Genomic DNA, 16,118 nt, shown 5'->3' with positions numbered 1-16,118 from the left:
GTTTTCTGTGAGTCAAATTGTACTCCCTAGTGTCAGTATTTAATATTACATACAATGTACTGGGAAACTGGAAATAATTCCAAAAGTGCAGAAGCTGATGAAAAAAAATCCATTTGTGCCATTTTCTTGTGGGCTCTCTTTATTCACTTTGCGTTACAAATAACATCTCCCCTTTATTGCTTGGAATGGTACACGGGAATATCAAATTTATATAGGCTTTATTCTGTTTTACTAAATTAAAAAAATGGAAATCTTTTGTACAACAAAAAAACATTCTTTCTTTTGCTTTTCAGACACAAATAATTTTTCATACTTACGTGTACAGACCTGTGTAAGGTGTTGTTTTATGTTTTAATAGATTAGGCATTTTGTGGTGTGAGGTTACCAAACATGCGGCGCATGTTTTTTTATTATTTTGTTAGGAATTATTTTATTATTTTGTTTTGTTCTTGATCCTTAGATGGCTTGATCGCTCATACAATATACTGCAATACTATTTTAACTACTATTGAGTCTAATTCAGATCGCTGTATGACATGGAGTCATGGGAGTCTCAAAAAGACTACTGGATGTCATAATAACAGATTGCAGCCACAGATGATGCCATGCAGGAGGCAACAATCTACTTCGACATCCGCCACCTGCATTCAAGTGCCGGAAAATGGCTTTGCCCGAAGAACTTAAACAGTTAACATCCACATTGCCAGCTGCAATCACAGGTATGAGGTTTGGTGTTTGATGCATTATACTGCAAACACCTGCAATTTTCGCTGCTCAGTGCACACGACAGAGCTCATCGCGGATGCGGTGGGCTTACGTCAGGGTCTGTGAGAGTTTTGGTAGACATCTAGAAAGAAGGGAGGTAGTGCTGGAGAAGACGGCCATTTACATTTGAACCCCCATCACCACCCAGGACTCAGCACGGGATTCTGCCAAGTATGTTTAAATTCATGATTCTAAAGAAAAGAAATTGTTTAAAGATAACACAAAATAATTTTTGGAACTTTGTGCTTTTGGAACCTGACATCACTGAAAAATGAGCTTGGTAATGACAGGATCCCTTTAAAACATCTGCTAAAAGTGATGCTCATAGGAAAAGTTAACTGAATAGAAAAAATAAAGATCAACATTTTTTGTTTCTTGTCCTCTCCTTGTTCCTCTATTGATAGCAATAACTTTTAATTGAATCTTACATTTACTCCTTAAGGGTGTGTTCACATGTAGAGTTAACGCATGCTTTTTGAAACGTATTACGACAGCTGAGAGCAGGAGATTTGCCTGATTACATTTCTGTCAAAATTAAATTCATGTTATCAGACAATTCTCCTCTTCTCAGCTGTTTTGATGCGTTTGAAAATGCATGTGTTACTGCCACATGTGAATGCACCCTAAATGGGTTAATGATTTCTGTTCATAAATATAATGCAGCACAGGTGATAATCCTATCTGAAAGTTCATATAGTCTTATGTAGTATTACATGCCTAATATCACTCACCTGCTTCCTTGCATAGCGCTGCTAAATCTGCCCCCACATAGCCATGAGCACTATTAGCTAAATCTGATAGTTCCTCCTCTGTTAACTGATGTGGAACTTTGACAAGTATTCTCTGAAGAATGTCCAAGCGCCCCTGAGCATTGGGGACTCCAATTTCGATTTCCTTGTCAAACCTCCCAGGGCGACGTAATGCAGGGTCTAATGAATGAGGGCGATTGGTTGCACCAAGAACCAAAAGCTGACCTTGACTTTCTTCCTGTAGAAAAAAATTAAAAATAGTCAAATATTATTTTGATGATGTCTATACATAAATAAATGATAAAATTAAAGAGAACTTGTGACCAAATACAAAATACAGATGATAGTAATAATATATATATATATATATATAAAAATATACTTATATACATATAGCTAATGGGGCGGTAACCCTTTATTTGCTATAAGGGTATGTTTTGAAGGTTGCATGACAATAAAAGGTTAATGCCCAATTGTCTTGTCCAAGCTAATTCACATAACTCAAATTTTTTTTTTCACCTGTGATATCCTGCTGCTTAGGGTGGTGGCACACATGGCGCTTTGAACTAGTTTTTAGGCCGTTTTTAAGCCGCCCGTAAAAAAAAACCGCATATGGTTTTTGACCATTTTTGTCCGTTTTCCAATTATCTTAAATTAATTGAGAAAAAACTGTCAAAAACGGATGCGTTTTTTAAGGGACTGCTTAAAAACGGCGTAAAAATGGGTTCAATGGGTTCACGTGTCCACCACCCTCAGGGTGCTGTTATATGTAGTGCTTTTACTCCATTTAGAAACAGAATAAAAACACAAAGGGGGGGCATGTCGTGGCCTGATTGCATATGCCTTTCTATGAAAACGCATGTGATCGGTAACCAGAACCCGCATTTGCAATCAGGCCATGGCACGCCCCTGTGCATTTAAATCCGTTTCTAAACAGAGTCAAAGCGCTATGTGTGACAGCACCATTACACTGCCGATCACAGGTCATTCCCTACAAATTATTTTAAGGAAGAGCTGTCCAGTGTCACTTGCCATGATACTTGTCCATGCAGAACGATTGTGGCATTTATGTTATTTTGCAACAGTTTACAGAAACATCAGACACTTTAGTCACAACACATGAATACAGTGTAAGATACTGCCACTATTCCCAGCTGTTTATATATAGACTATACATAGCAGTCTGATATAAACACCTGCCAGGCCGGTGGCTAAATGAGTAAGTGTAACTCATCAGTGATTCCTGCCCCAATGTACAGGACTTACCGATCCAATCCCATCCATAAGCGTGAGTAATGATGCCACCAGCCTTTTCTCCACTTCATTCTGTGCCCCTTCTCTTTTGGGGCAAAGTGCATCAAGCTCATCAATGAATATAATGGAAGGCAGACTAGAAAGGAAACAAATGTTATAAATGAGATACCTCAACATTATAATGGGGTCTGTCAGATTTCTGTTAAGGTGACCTGATTTTGCCAGACATATACATGACTTTTCATTAGTAGAATCTGATCATCCTACGCAAATGCAAATAAAGCGATACACTGATTGACAATCTAATTTAAACTAAAAAAAATTTCTATGCTTGACTAGGACTCTGCAGAAAGCAATCGGAGCAGTCAATACTTACCATTTCAGTTCGCTACTTAAATTAGATATTTCCAAATATTAAAAGAAATAGACCATCAAAATCAAAGAAACATACTCATAGACATAGTGACTATGGTAATTCTTATATTTTTATACATTGCCTCTTTCCTTCTAAAATCGATGTAATCTCACTGCAGCAGAGGAGGTTTAAGCACACAGTGGGAAGGGGAAGTGCTCCTTGAATACTTTAACTGTCTGTGAATCTGAAGCACGGAGGGGCTCTGGTAATGCCCCCAGAATCCTGTAGACTCAAAAGCATAGTTTTAAAGTTGATAAAAAATATAAGAAGATTACTGCAGTCACAGTATCTAGAAGTAAGTATCCCTGGATTATCATGCTTGGTTTTTGTGCTAGATTTTCTTTAATTTGCAGTAAATTGCACTATACTGATCGGTGCTTTACTGTCAACCTCTAGAGCAAGAACACGAAATCTTAATGTTTGTAAGCACCTACCATGTTTCCCCAAAAATAAACTTTAGCAAAAACAGCTATATCTTTTAAACCACGGCAAATGGCCAGGAGGAGATTTATCACTGCTTCAACGCCAGTATTATGGAATACGCCACCTCCAAGAATACGCAATTACGCTTATGATCAATGTGTCTGGTGTTATTTCAAAGAGGAAAATACACTTTTGCACAAAGATGGTGTTTCTACGTGCCATAGAACGGGACATATTAATTGTTACCATTACAGTCAGGAGTGTACTATTTACATATACAGCTATATACAGCTTTATGTATATCTCCAGTTCTGTTACATCTAGAGACAGAAACCTTGTGCAATTGTCTTTAACATGACACTAGGTGCAACAGTACAAAAGTTATAACTGTTTGAATCGTGACCCCTTCCTGACAACTGAAGGCAGCATGAAGGCAGCATGGAGAAGGAGGAAGGAGCTGCAGTGAGGAATGAGCTGACCAAATGCAATGTGCTACAAGCAACTACACCGACAAGAGGGGGGTCATGAAATATTGGGGCCATTGATGGCACTAGAGCCAAAACAAATTCACAATAGAATTTAGGGTTTGGAGGGTTATGATAAATAAATATGTATAGATATAAAAAAATTTCAATTTTTTTTTTAAATAAGACAAAATTTTGTTTCTAAAAAAATATAAGACATACACTGATAACAAGCCCTAATCCATTCTGAGAAAAAAAATTATATCAGACCCTGCATTAGTCTTATTTTCAAAGTAACGCAGTATCTCTGTATACAGATGGTATTGATATACCGCCAAATTTGCAAGTTTTCTCAGGTCTGTAAAATATATCATAGGAACACTTCTAAAAATTCAAATACAGAAAATCACATTGTACAATTTTTAAATATTTCATGCTATAACATGTAAATAAATGAACTATTTGCTAACCTACCAACCGGCAAGCATTTGGCTCTGTTAGTGTGCACCCACACTTTCAGTTTTCCAGATGCTGTTTAAAGCCAAAAGCAGGTGTGGATGATAATGGGTAGAGAGGGTGCTGTCACACAGTGCGTTCTTGGTCCATTCTTGGTGTCTTTTTAAACACTAAAACACATGTGTTTTTCCTATTTACCTTGCATTTAGCTGGTTTGAATCCTGTATTAACATTTTCACAGCTGCTTAAACTTCCACAAATGAAAAAAATAGATTCAAACCAGTAAAACGCATGGTAAACATGAAAAAATGCATGCATTTTCAGTTTCTATAAAAAAAACACCAAGAATGGACCAAGAACGCACCACTTGGCATTTTTGGTCCGTTTTTAAGCATACGTTTTTAGTCCTTTTAAAAACGCAGGTGTTTTTCACCGTTATTGTCAGTTTTCCCCAATTATCTTAATAGATAAACAGGTTGTAAGCAGCCAAACGCATGGTAAACGGTCAAACAGGATGCGGACTGAAAACACATGCTTAAAACGGACCAAAAACACCACGTGTGGCATCACCCATAGAGCTGTTAGTATTACTTTAAGAAGCTCCTCCTACTTTGCACTCATTGTCTGTATTATTTGCACTTGTTTATGCTTGTTATCTGTAGAAAAGACACCTGTCTGCACACTCAATCAGACACCAAACTCTCCACCAAGGGCAAAACCAAAGAGCTGACTAAGGACACCAGGACACAATTGTGTAGCTGCACAAGGCTTGTATGGATTACAGGACAATAGGCAAACGGCTTGGCGAGCAGACAACTGTTGGCACAATTTTTAGAGAATGGAAAAAAACACAAGATGAGTGTTAATCTTCCTCAGTTTGTAGCTCCATGCAAGCTCTTACCACATTGGTTAAAGATAGTTCTTAGAAAGTCTGGAATCAGCCTAGAACTACATTGGCGAACCTGGCCATTTACCTGAAGTGAGCTAGGACCACAGTCTCAAAGATTACCATAAGAAACACACTGCGCTATCATGGATTAATATTTTGCATGGTATGCAAGATCCCCCTTCTCTAGACAGTACATGTCCAGGCCCATTTGAAGTTTGCCAATGACATGGATTCTCTGGGTGTTCCAAAAGATGTATGGGAGATCATGTGGTTAGAATAGTCCAAAATAATAACTCCACTTGCCATGTTTAGAGGAAGAAGAATGATGAATACAAATGCCAGGACACTGTCCCAACCATGAAGAATGGGGGTATAAACATCATATTTTGAGGGTGCTTTTCTGCAAAGGGGACAGGACGCCTGCACCGTACTAAAGGGAAGATGGATTTAATTGCAAAGAAAGGTTTCTGTACCAAATATTAAGCTCAGTTTTTCAAATACTTATTTCATGCAATAAATACAAATTATATAAAAATTATACAAAGTAATTTTCTGGATTTTAGTTTTTGTCTCCAACCGCTGCAGTTCACCTACGATAAAAATGACAGACCTCTTCATTATTAGTAGGTGGGATAACTTGCAAAATCGACAATGTATAACAGTACTTATTTTCTCCACCGTACATATCATGCATAGAAGAAAAGTTGCAGATTTTAAAAGCTATAGTAGAAGTAGCCAGGAATCGCAAATACCACACTGACTGAAAATAATCTAAATAACTGCTAAATGCTACAGTTGGCCAAAGTTGGTTATTAGGTGGAATGTGAAAGGAACTAATCATTATAGGTACATACTTCTAGCAGAAAACACTTTTGCTCTGGTTTATGTCAGTTTTATGTGATACAAAACTCCAAATAATCCTAAATTGTCAATGTTTCACTGACAATTATATAGTGGTGTTCTAGTTACAAAAAGGTGGTCAGCTGAGGTCAGTGCATATTAGGGTGCATGCACATGAACATGTACCCACGCGGCTACGGCCGAGCAGGTGGAGAGGAGAAGACGCAAGCACTGCTGGCTCCTCCTCTATCCATAGAGAATAGCGGAACAGACCCTTTCATTTATGCAGCCAAGGCACAGTACAATGAGCTCATGCTCACCATACAGAGCCCGGGCACCATAGACAACTATGGGGGACGTTCACGTGTATGCACCCTTACACTGTATAGTTAAAATAAACATTGTAAAATAAATTATTTAGAAAGTAAAATAGGTTCTATAAAATGAATTACCGTTGAGATGCTTCGGCAAATATCTGACGCAGTCTAGCTTCTGACTCACCATAAAATCTGCAAAGAAGAAGAAATATGAATAAAAAAAGAATGCTCCAAATTCTTTTATTCCACAATTTTACATAATATAAATACTTTATGTTTCAGTATTTATCTACAATGTGGATACTGTAGAGTAACAGCCTACAAAGTCCACAATACACCATAGGTGGACTATGGACTACTTTTTAGTGAAGTCTTTTAATCAGGAGTCATCTGTGAGTGGGGTGTTCTTAAGTTGGGTACTCGCTGTATGCATAAAACTTTAGGAACTGCCACCTGTAAAGGATCTGCCAGCAGTTTTGATCACACACAACTGTATAAAGTGTTAGGTAGCTTCCCTTGAGATCTGTGTAACCATACCTACGTATGCAGATACGGTATGTTGTTAGTAGTGACACGGCTATGAAGTTATAATCCAGGCCTGGAACTCTTTCAAGGGCTCTGAGTGGGATTTTTTGGGGCCTGAAGATAATAGGGTGCTGGTGTTTGAGTGATCAGTGGAGGTCCAAGCGGTGACCCCATCCATGACGGATCAGAAATGTATCTGACTTATATTACGGATAGCTAATAAATATGTGTTATAGAAAAGAAAAAATTTGAAGAACCTACAGACAATAAGGCGCTTTTTTTAAAAAACATGAATCATTTGAAAACAGATTTTTGTCTTACACTCAACATTTTTCTATAAAATGCTCTAATTCCCTGTTATGCTGGATATTAGGTTATTAAAAGATATTCCTGGGCGAGGATAAAAACTCCATTACAATTATTATAACAACTATTGCTAACTGTTTACAATTTAGCAACAACATGTATAGACGGTCTCCGACTTAAGGACATCTGACCTATAGACAACCTATAGTTACTAATGGACCTCTCTGCCCACTGTCAACTATGATTAAGCTTTCTGGATGCTGCTAATTTACTGAACTTTACTGGCCATTTGTAAGGTGTCTGCAATGAAGCTTTAGTGTTAATTGTTGTTCCCTTGTCAAACCAATACATTTAAAAAAAAAAACAATTGTCACAGGGAACAAGTTTTGCTAGAGTTACACTTACTAAATCTACCAATTACAATCTACCAACTTACATATAGTCCTTCCCAGATCATCTAAAATCATCTGCCACTTAGCCACTTTACCTTAATAACATTTCTGATATGCAAAGGAGTACAGAAGAGTTAAATTCTGAAGAGAAGAGTCATGTTGTCTCCAGGCTGCCGGTGAAGCAAGCCTCTTCATTTGAAGATAGCTCTGTGTCTCTTCAAATCTCAACCTGAGTAGACAGGAAATCCTCTCATTGTTCACTTCCTGTCCTTACCAGAATGCTGTCCCTCTCATTCGATGTTGAATTTAATAGTGACCACTGTGAAGGAAACTGCAGATCTTCTCACCATTTCATGCACCCCACAATCAACAGAGTTGAGCCGAAATGAATAGGACCACGAAAGAACGGGAGGAGCCAACATAGAAGAAGGCAGAAAAGGGATTTTACTGGTGGGAGGCGGTAGATTTAGGCAGGGACATCTACAATGTACTTTTCAACAAAGACACAGTGTGAGTAAAGTTAATTGTGCCTGTTCCTGATGACAGGCTCCCTTTAAAAACAAACCTACAGAACCTATCCTGTAAGCAACCCGGAGACTGCCTGGATTGCTTAACCAAACAGGGAAATATGACTACAGGCGGTCCCCTTACTTAAGGACACCCAACTTACAGACAACCCCTACTTAAAGACGGACCCCTTTGCATACTGTGACCGCTAGTGAAGCTCTCTGGATACATTACTTTGGTCCCAGGCTGCAATGATCAGCTGTTTGGTATCTGTAATGAAGTTTTATTGATAATCCTTGGTCCCATCCCAAACATTTTAGAAAATACAATTATCACAGGGACAAAATTTTTTTTTTGTCTGGATCTGAGATTATAAAATATACAGTTCAGACTTAATTCAACTTAAGTAAAAACCCAAGGAACCAATATTGTACGTAACCCGGGGACCGCCTGTATATTGTTGAAACTGGTAAACGATACGGCTGCTAATGATCAACAGCCCTACACGAGTAAATCAGGGAAATAGTTGTACATTCTGACATTCTGAGCAGTAACCAAACAGCCACAGATATGAAAAATAGCACTAGTATTACTGACTGGAGTTAAAAAAAAATAAAAAATTTTTTATTTACATGACAAACCTATTCATGACGGCAACATAACTATTCTTAAAGGGCCTGGCCACCTTGATGTTAAATAATATAAATATGCCCATTTATTTTGTTAAAGTTATCCCGGGTAATAAATACGCTCACCCAGTCTCTTCTTCCTCTCCCTCTTGTGTCCCTAGTCTTCCAGAATGGGGCCTGAGTAGGCGGATCAGCTGGACACCATCTTATCAGTGCAGTTTTTAAGAGCTGTGCCACTGCTCACTGTGCATAGACGCAGCTGTGAACACGCACAGCAGAGGACAGTCTACATAGTAGAAGTGTGCCCAGGACAGGAAGAACGCAGGAGAATTCCTTATGAAAGTGAAAATAATGTTTTTTAGACTGTGCCAAAGCCCCCCCAATAAAATTAGATTAAAGTGGCCAACCCCTTTACTGATACAAATACATGTATAACACTGCAAAAAAATGAGTGCACTGTTGGATCAATGCAAAATTCAGCGTACAGTTATGTATGTACATATGTAAATGATAAAGTAGCAGTATAACTCAGCTGACACATTCTGCATATGCAGCAGGCTCAGATCTTGAGACCACTACATAAAATCCCCAGAACTAGGATGTCTTTTTCTTATTTTTGCAGGAAGGGCTTAACATTGACTTGAAATGTCATTACTTTTCCTGTTATTCCAATTTTTTTTTAGTGTAGAAAGTGCTCTATTTTTCCGTAGGACATGAAAGAATAGTGTCTGCCTGCCATATGCAGATCCTAATTAGGATTTATTCAGATACAAATTATGATTAGTAATCAGAGTACAGAAGGGAGCATTGTTGTGCAAGAACTGGATGGATGGGACTGGCTGCCTGGGCTCTCTAACACAAGAATGCTCCCAGCAACTTATTAACACAAGACCATTCAAAAGTCTAATTTTCACATAAATCAGGCCAAACGCCCCATTCACAACACTACGCCCTTGTGTGCTATGTACTACCTAATGCACAAAGATATTCCTTGCACAGCTGAATAACAACAGATATTCAACGTTCAAGTTCACATTACTGAGTATAAGGATTTAACACTAGAACATTTCTAGATATTAAAAAGGACAAAAACATCAAAGTTCATCTTACTTGCTCATTATTTCTGGTCCATTGATAACGGAAACATGAGCACCAACTTCATTAGCGATGGCTCGTGCTATCAGGGTTTTGCCTGTTCCGGGAGGTCCATATAGTAATACTCCACGTGGAGGAGGAATTCCTTCAAGTTAAACAACAAAAAGATCAATAGACCGTTCTCTTGTGAAGATTCCTTATTATTAACAGCTGAAATGTAGTATAATGTATCCACTGCTAACATGCACTGTATTCACTTAAGGGAAATCTACCAAGCATGGTAAACCAGGGACACTTGCTCAAATATCCAGGAAACGTGACTGTGGTAATCTTCTTATATTTGTTATACATGGCCTCCTCCTTTCTAAAATCAAACTTTTAAAATTATGCTAATGAGCCAGACGGATTCTGAGAGGTGTTACCAGAGCCTCCTGATGTATCTGGCCGAGATAGGGCTGGGTTACATCATACTCCTTTTTACATCATGGCTACGTATACAGTACAGGCACATGATAAATTCAACACAATGCAATTTTAAAAATTTTGACTCACCCCAAGCCTGCATATGGCTATGATGACTAAAAATGCAAAAAGTTATGGCTTTTGAAAGGCGATTAAGAAAATATAACAAAAAGTGCTTGGACATCTTAGTCCAAAAGAGGCTGGTAACTACAATGCTGGGAGTTTGTGTATTCTCATTAGAGAAGCCGCCAGCAAAAGGACAACAAGAGTGAGAGGGATGGTAAGCAAAAAATCCCTCTAATATAAGAGCTGCAAGGGAGATTGGGAAGATGACTCGCTTAAAGGAGTTGTACGGGCAAGTTGTTTAGAAAGACAAGTCAAGGTAGTCTTTAAAACACATTTTATTTTAGATGTATTGACAGGGTATCAAATATGCAATGATTTACTCAATAATATGTCAACTTACCATAAGATTTAAACAATTCAGGCTGCTTCAACGGCAGCTCTATTGTCTCCCTGATTTCCTTCAGTTGGCTCTGTAGACCACCAATCATATGATATGTAATTCTGGTTTTTGTAGAATCTTCCGTTTTTGAAAGTCCTTTAGAACTTATACATTTGACTTGAGTTAGAGGAGAAATATAATAAAATATATCTGTATTACATCTAACGCCAGCTTTCCTATATGGAGAGACTGCAGCACTGTCATCGCTGGTAGCTGATATGAGACAGATAGGACCCTGAGAAGTGTCCTGGCAGGGCTCGCCAATGCTTTGATCGTCCATTAAAGCTTCAGAATGTGAAGAAGGAAGAGAAGATTTGCTTTCTTCACCTTTGCTTGGAGTACTGGTAACAGCTACATGTTGTCGTTCTTCAATATCTAGTAAGCTAAGCTGTAACGATAGGTCCAAAGCGCTGGAGTCCACATTGGAGTGGTCAATGGTACTGTCATGTATGTCGCTGTGACATGGTTCTTGCACACCACCATCAGGTCCTTTTATACTGGCTACTTGCAAGTTGCATGTTCTCCCATAGAAACTCAGGTTTATGAGGTTACCAGGCAAAACTATTTTCCCATCTAAATTTCACAAAAAAATAGAATTAATACAGTGATTCACAGAAAGGATATGCATAGGGGATCTTCTTGAATACAGTCTACCACCATCCCCACTGCCAATACAGTTATTCTGTTGGGGCACCTGGGGATAGGCTGTGCTCCCAAAGTACTTGCCTGTCCTCCCTGCTCACTCCAGTTCAGCACCACCCAGTGCATTATCCTTCCTTTCATTTGCGTTATCCTGACATCACAGCTCAGAATGTTAAAATCAGGGGTATGTGTGTCTCGCGTATTAGCCACACATGCCTCGAGTCTGGTATTCTCTGACAAATAGTATCCTACTACTGCCCTAGTGCAGGTTTTCAGTATTTAGTCAAGTGCAGGGAAGACCTGTTCTAATATGCAAGGGCTGGTTAATTAGTGAGCCGCACATATATTAGATTTTTTTAAAATGGGGGATTTATAGAGTTCACATGTGGCATACGTGTTTTAACACAATTGAAAACTAGGGTAGAAGTAGGGTGTAGGGTAGAAGTAGGGTGGGTGGGGTACAGGGTGGTGCAGAACACGGATGGGTGTGGGAAGGTATGCTAGAGAAGTGCTCAAGGATTGAAGCCAAATGGTGAACCAACAAACTGCTTGACAAAATGTTAAAAACTCTATTTTACCCTTTTCTGCTCTTAGATGTTTTGCTTAGCACTGGATTCGCTAAATTCTAAGCAATGTTTAACAGTCTGCTTGCTAGGAACTAAGCCTAACAATCACACCTTCCACAAGGTTTTCAGACAGCACATACATAGCAAACAATATGGTTCACCCACTAAGCAAATAGGTTTTAAATAGGTTAAGAGACATTATAAAAAAGAAATAAACAATTATAACAACATAAAGGGTTAATAGTAGGCATGTTTGATTAAAGGGAGTCTACCATCTCCACCGAGCATCTTAATATGTACTAGGATTTGTGATAATAAATTACCTTCATTATTTACCTGCATTATGCTAATGAGGCAGTTGGTGCACTCAGATGTTTCCTCAGCTCCCGGAGCACTGCTATTCCTGACTAATTCACTTACCTCTCCTCCCAGTGTCACCCTGTGCTTGTCACTAGACAATATCCTGCTTATCTGATGGATAGCGCAATGATCCCGGCTCGAATACTGAGGCTGCTGAAAATACATCGGAGTGCACGAGCTGCCAGAAATTAAGCCAACATGCACATGAACATATTTCCTGGCCGTGTACTAGCCATACCGCAACGTATGTTTTTCTTATAACGGGAGTAAACGGCATTAAGAGAACTAATAAAGTTATGTTTCCTATGACATTGTGTCAAAACATTAGTCTACTTGGGCAGGTGGTAAACTCCCTTTGAAGGGATTTTCCAGGATTAGATTATTGCTGAGCCATTATTGAGACACTGTGAACATCAACTTGTCTACCTGCACCCTAACTTCTGACAATGGGCCTAAGATTCCATATCCTTCATTAAAGCAACAACACGTAGCAAGCATGTTTTTCACTATATAAAATTAGTTATAATATATTATTCTATACATATCAACACCACTGCCACCTATTTTATATCATAATAGACAAAGGCAGAAAGTTAAGAAGTGTCTAATGCTACACCACACCGTACAACGAAAAGAGTTTATTATGTTTCTTTTCCATATTGTCACATCTTTTATGTCCTGACTGCAAAATCAGATAACATACAATATGTTGGTCAGACCTTAACCAATGTCATGGTATGTTTGCCTTACAAGGAACATCGGAAGAGCCCTTATTTTCGCAATCCTTAAATTTGTACACCTCATTAAACTTTAATGAGATCTCAAGAAGCAATGGAGCATTTTCCATATATCATGTTGTAAATTTAAGATTTATATTGTAGCAGAGTAGACTAAAGAACATCACAAATTAATTTATTTAGAACACTACAATGTCAAGCGGATGGGTGTAAACTGTACACTAAAGATGTGATGTATACTAGGCTTTCTCCATAAATTAGTATGGAATTATAAAAAGATATATTTATTAAAAGACAGCTGTTCAGCACAATATTCAGAACATCTCATTAGTCTAAAACCATTTTGTGGTTAAAAAAAACAGTAACAAAACAAAAATTATAAAGTGCAATATAGGCCATCACTTTTCTGTGGGATTTGTACCAAAGTAAAAGCTGCACCCCGGCACTAACAAACGTTTCAATCAGCTGTAGAAATGCTCTTTGAACTCTGTCAGCACGGTGCAGGACTCCGCTTGTGGCGTGACAGGCTGCGGGTTGTGCACCCCTTTTCCAGGCTTTTAGTTGATTTGAATGTATATGATTTGAACAGCAGTGTAGATTTGTACCATTAGCCATAGAGAGCAGAAGAAGAGTGAAGTAATCCGGTGATACCTTTTTGAGGCTGACTGAGTATATTTGGTGGGGAGCCTTCGAGAATACTAGTTCTCTTCGTCAGACATGATGTTTACACCATGATGATTGCATCATGTCTAACGAAGAGGACTAGTACTCTCGAAAGCTCACAGTCAAACATAATCAGCCTCAAAAAGGTATCGCTGATTCTTCACTCTTCTTATGATTTGTATATGTATTTGATCAGTAGTGAAGCTCCTCTACTAAAGGTAAAAAAAAAGCACTGAAAGAGAATTCTCCCTCTCATTTTATAACTGCTAGAGTCCTTAGAAAAACAGGTCTGCGGAGTCATAGTTGTCCATTTTAGTGGACTTGATGTCAAAGTTAGGGAAATTGAAAAGTTGGACGTTTGAATTACAGACTCCACAGCCCTGCATGTGAGTCCAAAGCAGATGTAGGGATCTTGTGATCTCCTGTTCTGTTTGGGGTCAACCATAGGAAACCACAATCACTTTAAGTAGAAGCTCCTGCACAATCTCCTAACTGGAATATTGATTTTAGTTTCTCTATATTGGTTGTGAACATCTCACCTTAAGGGTGCGGTCACACATTGCAGTTACAACTGCATCGCAATCAGCTTTGAGGTGGTTTTAGGTGCAGATTTGTCAATTTAACAGGTGAAAGACATGAACTGAACGAGTGAATGACATTTGTGGAGCAGGTTTCCCCTTCAAAATCAAATTCACTCGTTCAGTCAATGTCTTTCACCTGTTAAATTGACAAAACTGCACCTAAAACCACCTCAAAGCTGATTGCGATGCAGTTGTAACAACAACGTGTGACCGCACCCTTAAAGTTAATGAGTACAAACTAAGGACCTCACTGTAGGGGAAAATAAGCAGGCTACAGAATTTCTTAAACTGAAATGCATTATTTTTTCCAACATAAAGTATGCAATTTAATAAAATGGTCTTTATAACTTCTAATACATAGATTAAGGCATAGTACAAAGAAAACTGGTTTCAATGCCCTATATTCACAATACAAAAAAAATAATGACAGAAAATAAAATTGACACAAAAAGATACAAATAATTCTTACCCATGCGCCTTAACAGGAAAGAAGACAGCTCTTCAACATTGACAGCAATGGCATCTTTCTCCCTGTGGTGATGAATGGAAACAAGTCGGCATGGTGAATAATGGCTTCTCACATGTAATATGTGCTGGCACCGAGGCCTTCCAGATGTTACTACTTAAGGTTTATCAATCTTTGCAGTAATAAGCTTAACCCAATTTTGCATGGCGTATGTACTTGTTCAGAAGCCCTGGTAACAGGGAACCTGTGTTTCACGTAGAACAAATAATATCACATAAAGGAATTCATTCAGACAAGACCAATCCTCCTCTGTGCATCTGGAGCCAGGTAAACATACTACACTAAGAGGCATGTATGAGGGTATTACTGTATATTAATGCCTGCTGAATGATCCCCTCTCTTCACAGAACGATTTGGGTTAAAATATATGACACAAATATTTTTACTTTTGTGGATTAATGGTTATGTACATGCCAATGGAGATTAAAACTACTCTATACATCCTATATTTCTAGTGATGACTGCCCCGTTTCCCTGGAAGACTGGGTTACACAGTTTAATAAATAAAGTTGTTTAGTAATGGGATAAAAAGTCCCTTTGTAATAGAACCCTTACACTCTATTGTGTACCACTTTTCAGTTTGTAAGGCAAAAAACCATGAGTTTGAGTTAGGAACATGCGATATATAAGAAAAAGTAATACATATCTAGTGTAAAGTAAAGCTACATTCATATCTAGGCACTCTTTCTATTAAAGGGCTGGTCCAGGACTGGAGCAAATAGCTTACTTCCACCCATCTGACATTAGAGATCTAGAAATAATGGCACAGATTATTTCGGGGCGGTAATGGATACAAAATTCCAACTAGGCCAGAATCAGCTGCATTACAGTAAATTATGCAAAATGTGGCTGTTAATACAGATGGTGAAAGGTTCTCTTTAAGCGATTTGCCCAGTACATTAGTGTCAACTCCTGTTGGCCTGAATGGTGATGATACTAGGGGTCCCAAGTGCTCCATGTGAATGAAGCAGTATTGATAAATTGATATAAATGCATAGTTCATCAGTCCCAAAGAAAGAAATTAAGTGGTAGATAGGCATGAACAGCCTC

At 38.4% G+C, this 16,118-nt stretch overlaps 1 protein-coding gene across 2 annotated transcripts in view; it reads right to left on the bottom strand.

The window, feature by feature from the left end:
• AFG2A (AFG2 AAA ATPase homolog A) overlaps window positions 1-16,118 on the bottom strand; it is a 262,683-nt gene that overhangs the window by 214,912 nt on the left and 31,653 nt on the right. For both annotated transcript variants that reach the window (XM_072119375.1, XM_072119374.1), the window contains exons 4-9: window positions 15,012-15,073; window positions 10,955-11,566; window positions 10,042-10,171; window positions 6,708-6,764; window positions 2,781-2,904; window positions 1,497-1,752 (exon numbers count right to left, since the gene is read on the bottom strand). In XM_072119375.1, coding sequence (XP_071975476.1) covers window positions 1,497-1,752; window positions 2,781-2,904; window positions 6,708-6,764; window positions 10,042-10,171; window positions 10,955-11,566; window positions 15,012-15,073 — 1,241 coding nt within the window. The remainder of the gene's footprint in view (window positions 1-1,496; window positions 1,753-2,780; window positions 2,905-6,707; window positions 6,765-10,041; window positions 10,172-10,954; window positions 11,567-15,011; window positions 15,074-16,118) is intronic.

The sequence above is a fragment of the Engystomops pustulosus genome, chromosome 1 (genome assembly GCF_040894005.1).
Source record: "Engystomops pustulosus chromosome 1, aEngPut4.maternal, whole genome shotgun sequence".
In the NCBI taxonomy this organism is placed as follows: domain Eukaryota; kingdom Metazoa; phylum Chordata; class Amphibia; order Anura; family Leptodactylidae; genus Engystomops; species Engystomops pustulosus.
This window is presented reverse-complemented; position numbering and strand designations above follow the sequence as displayed.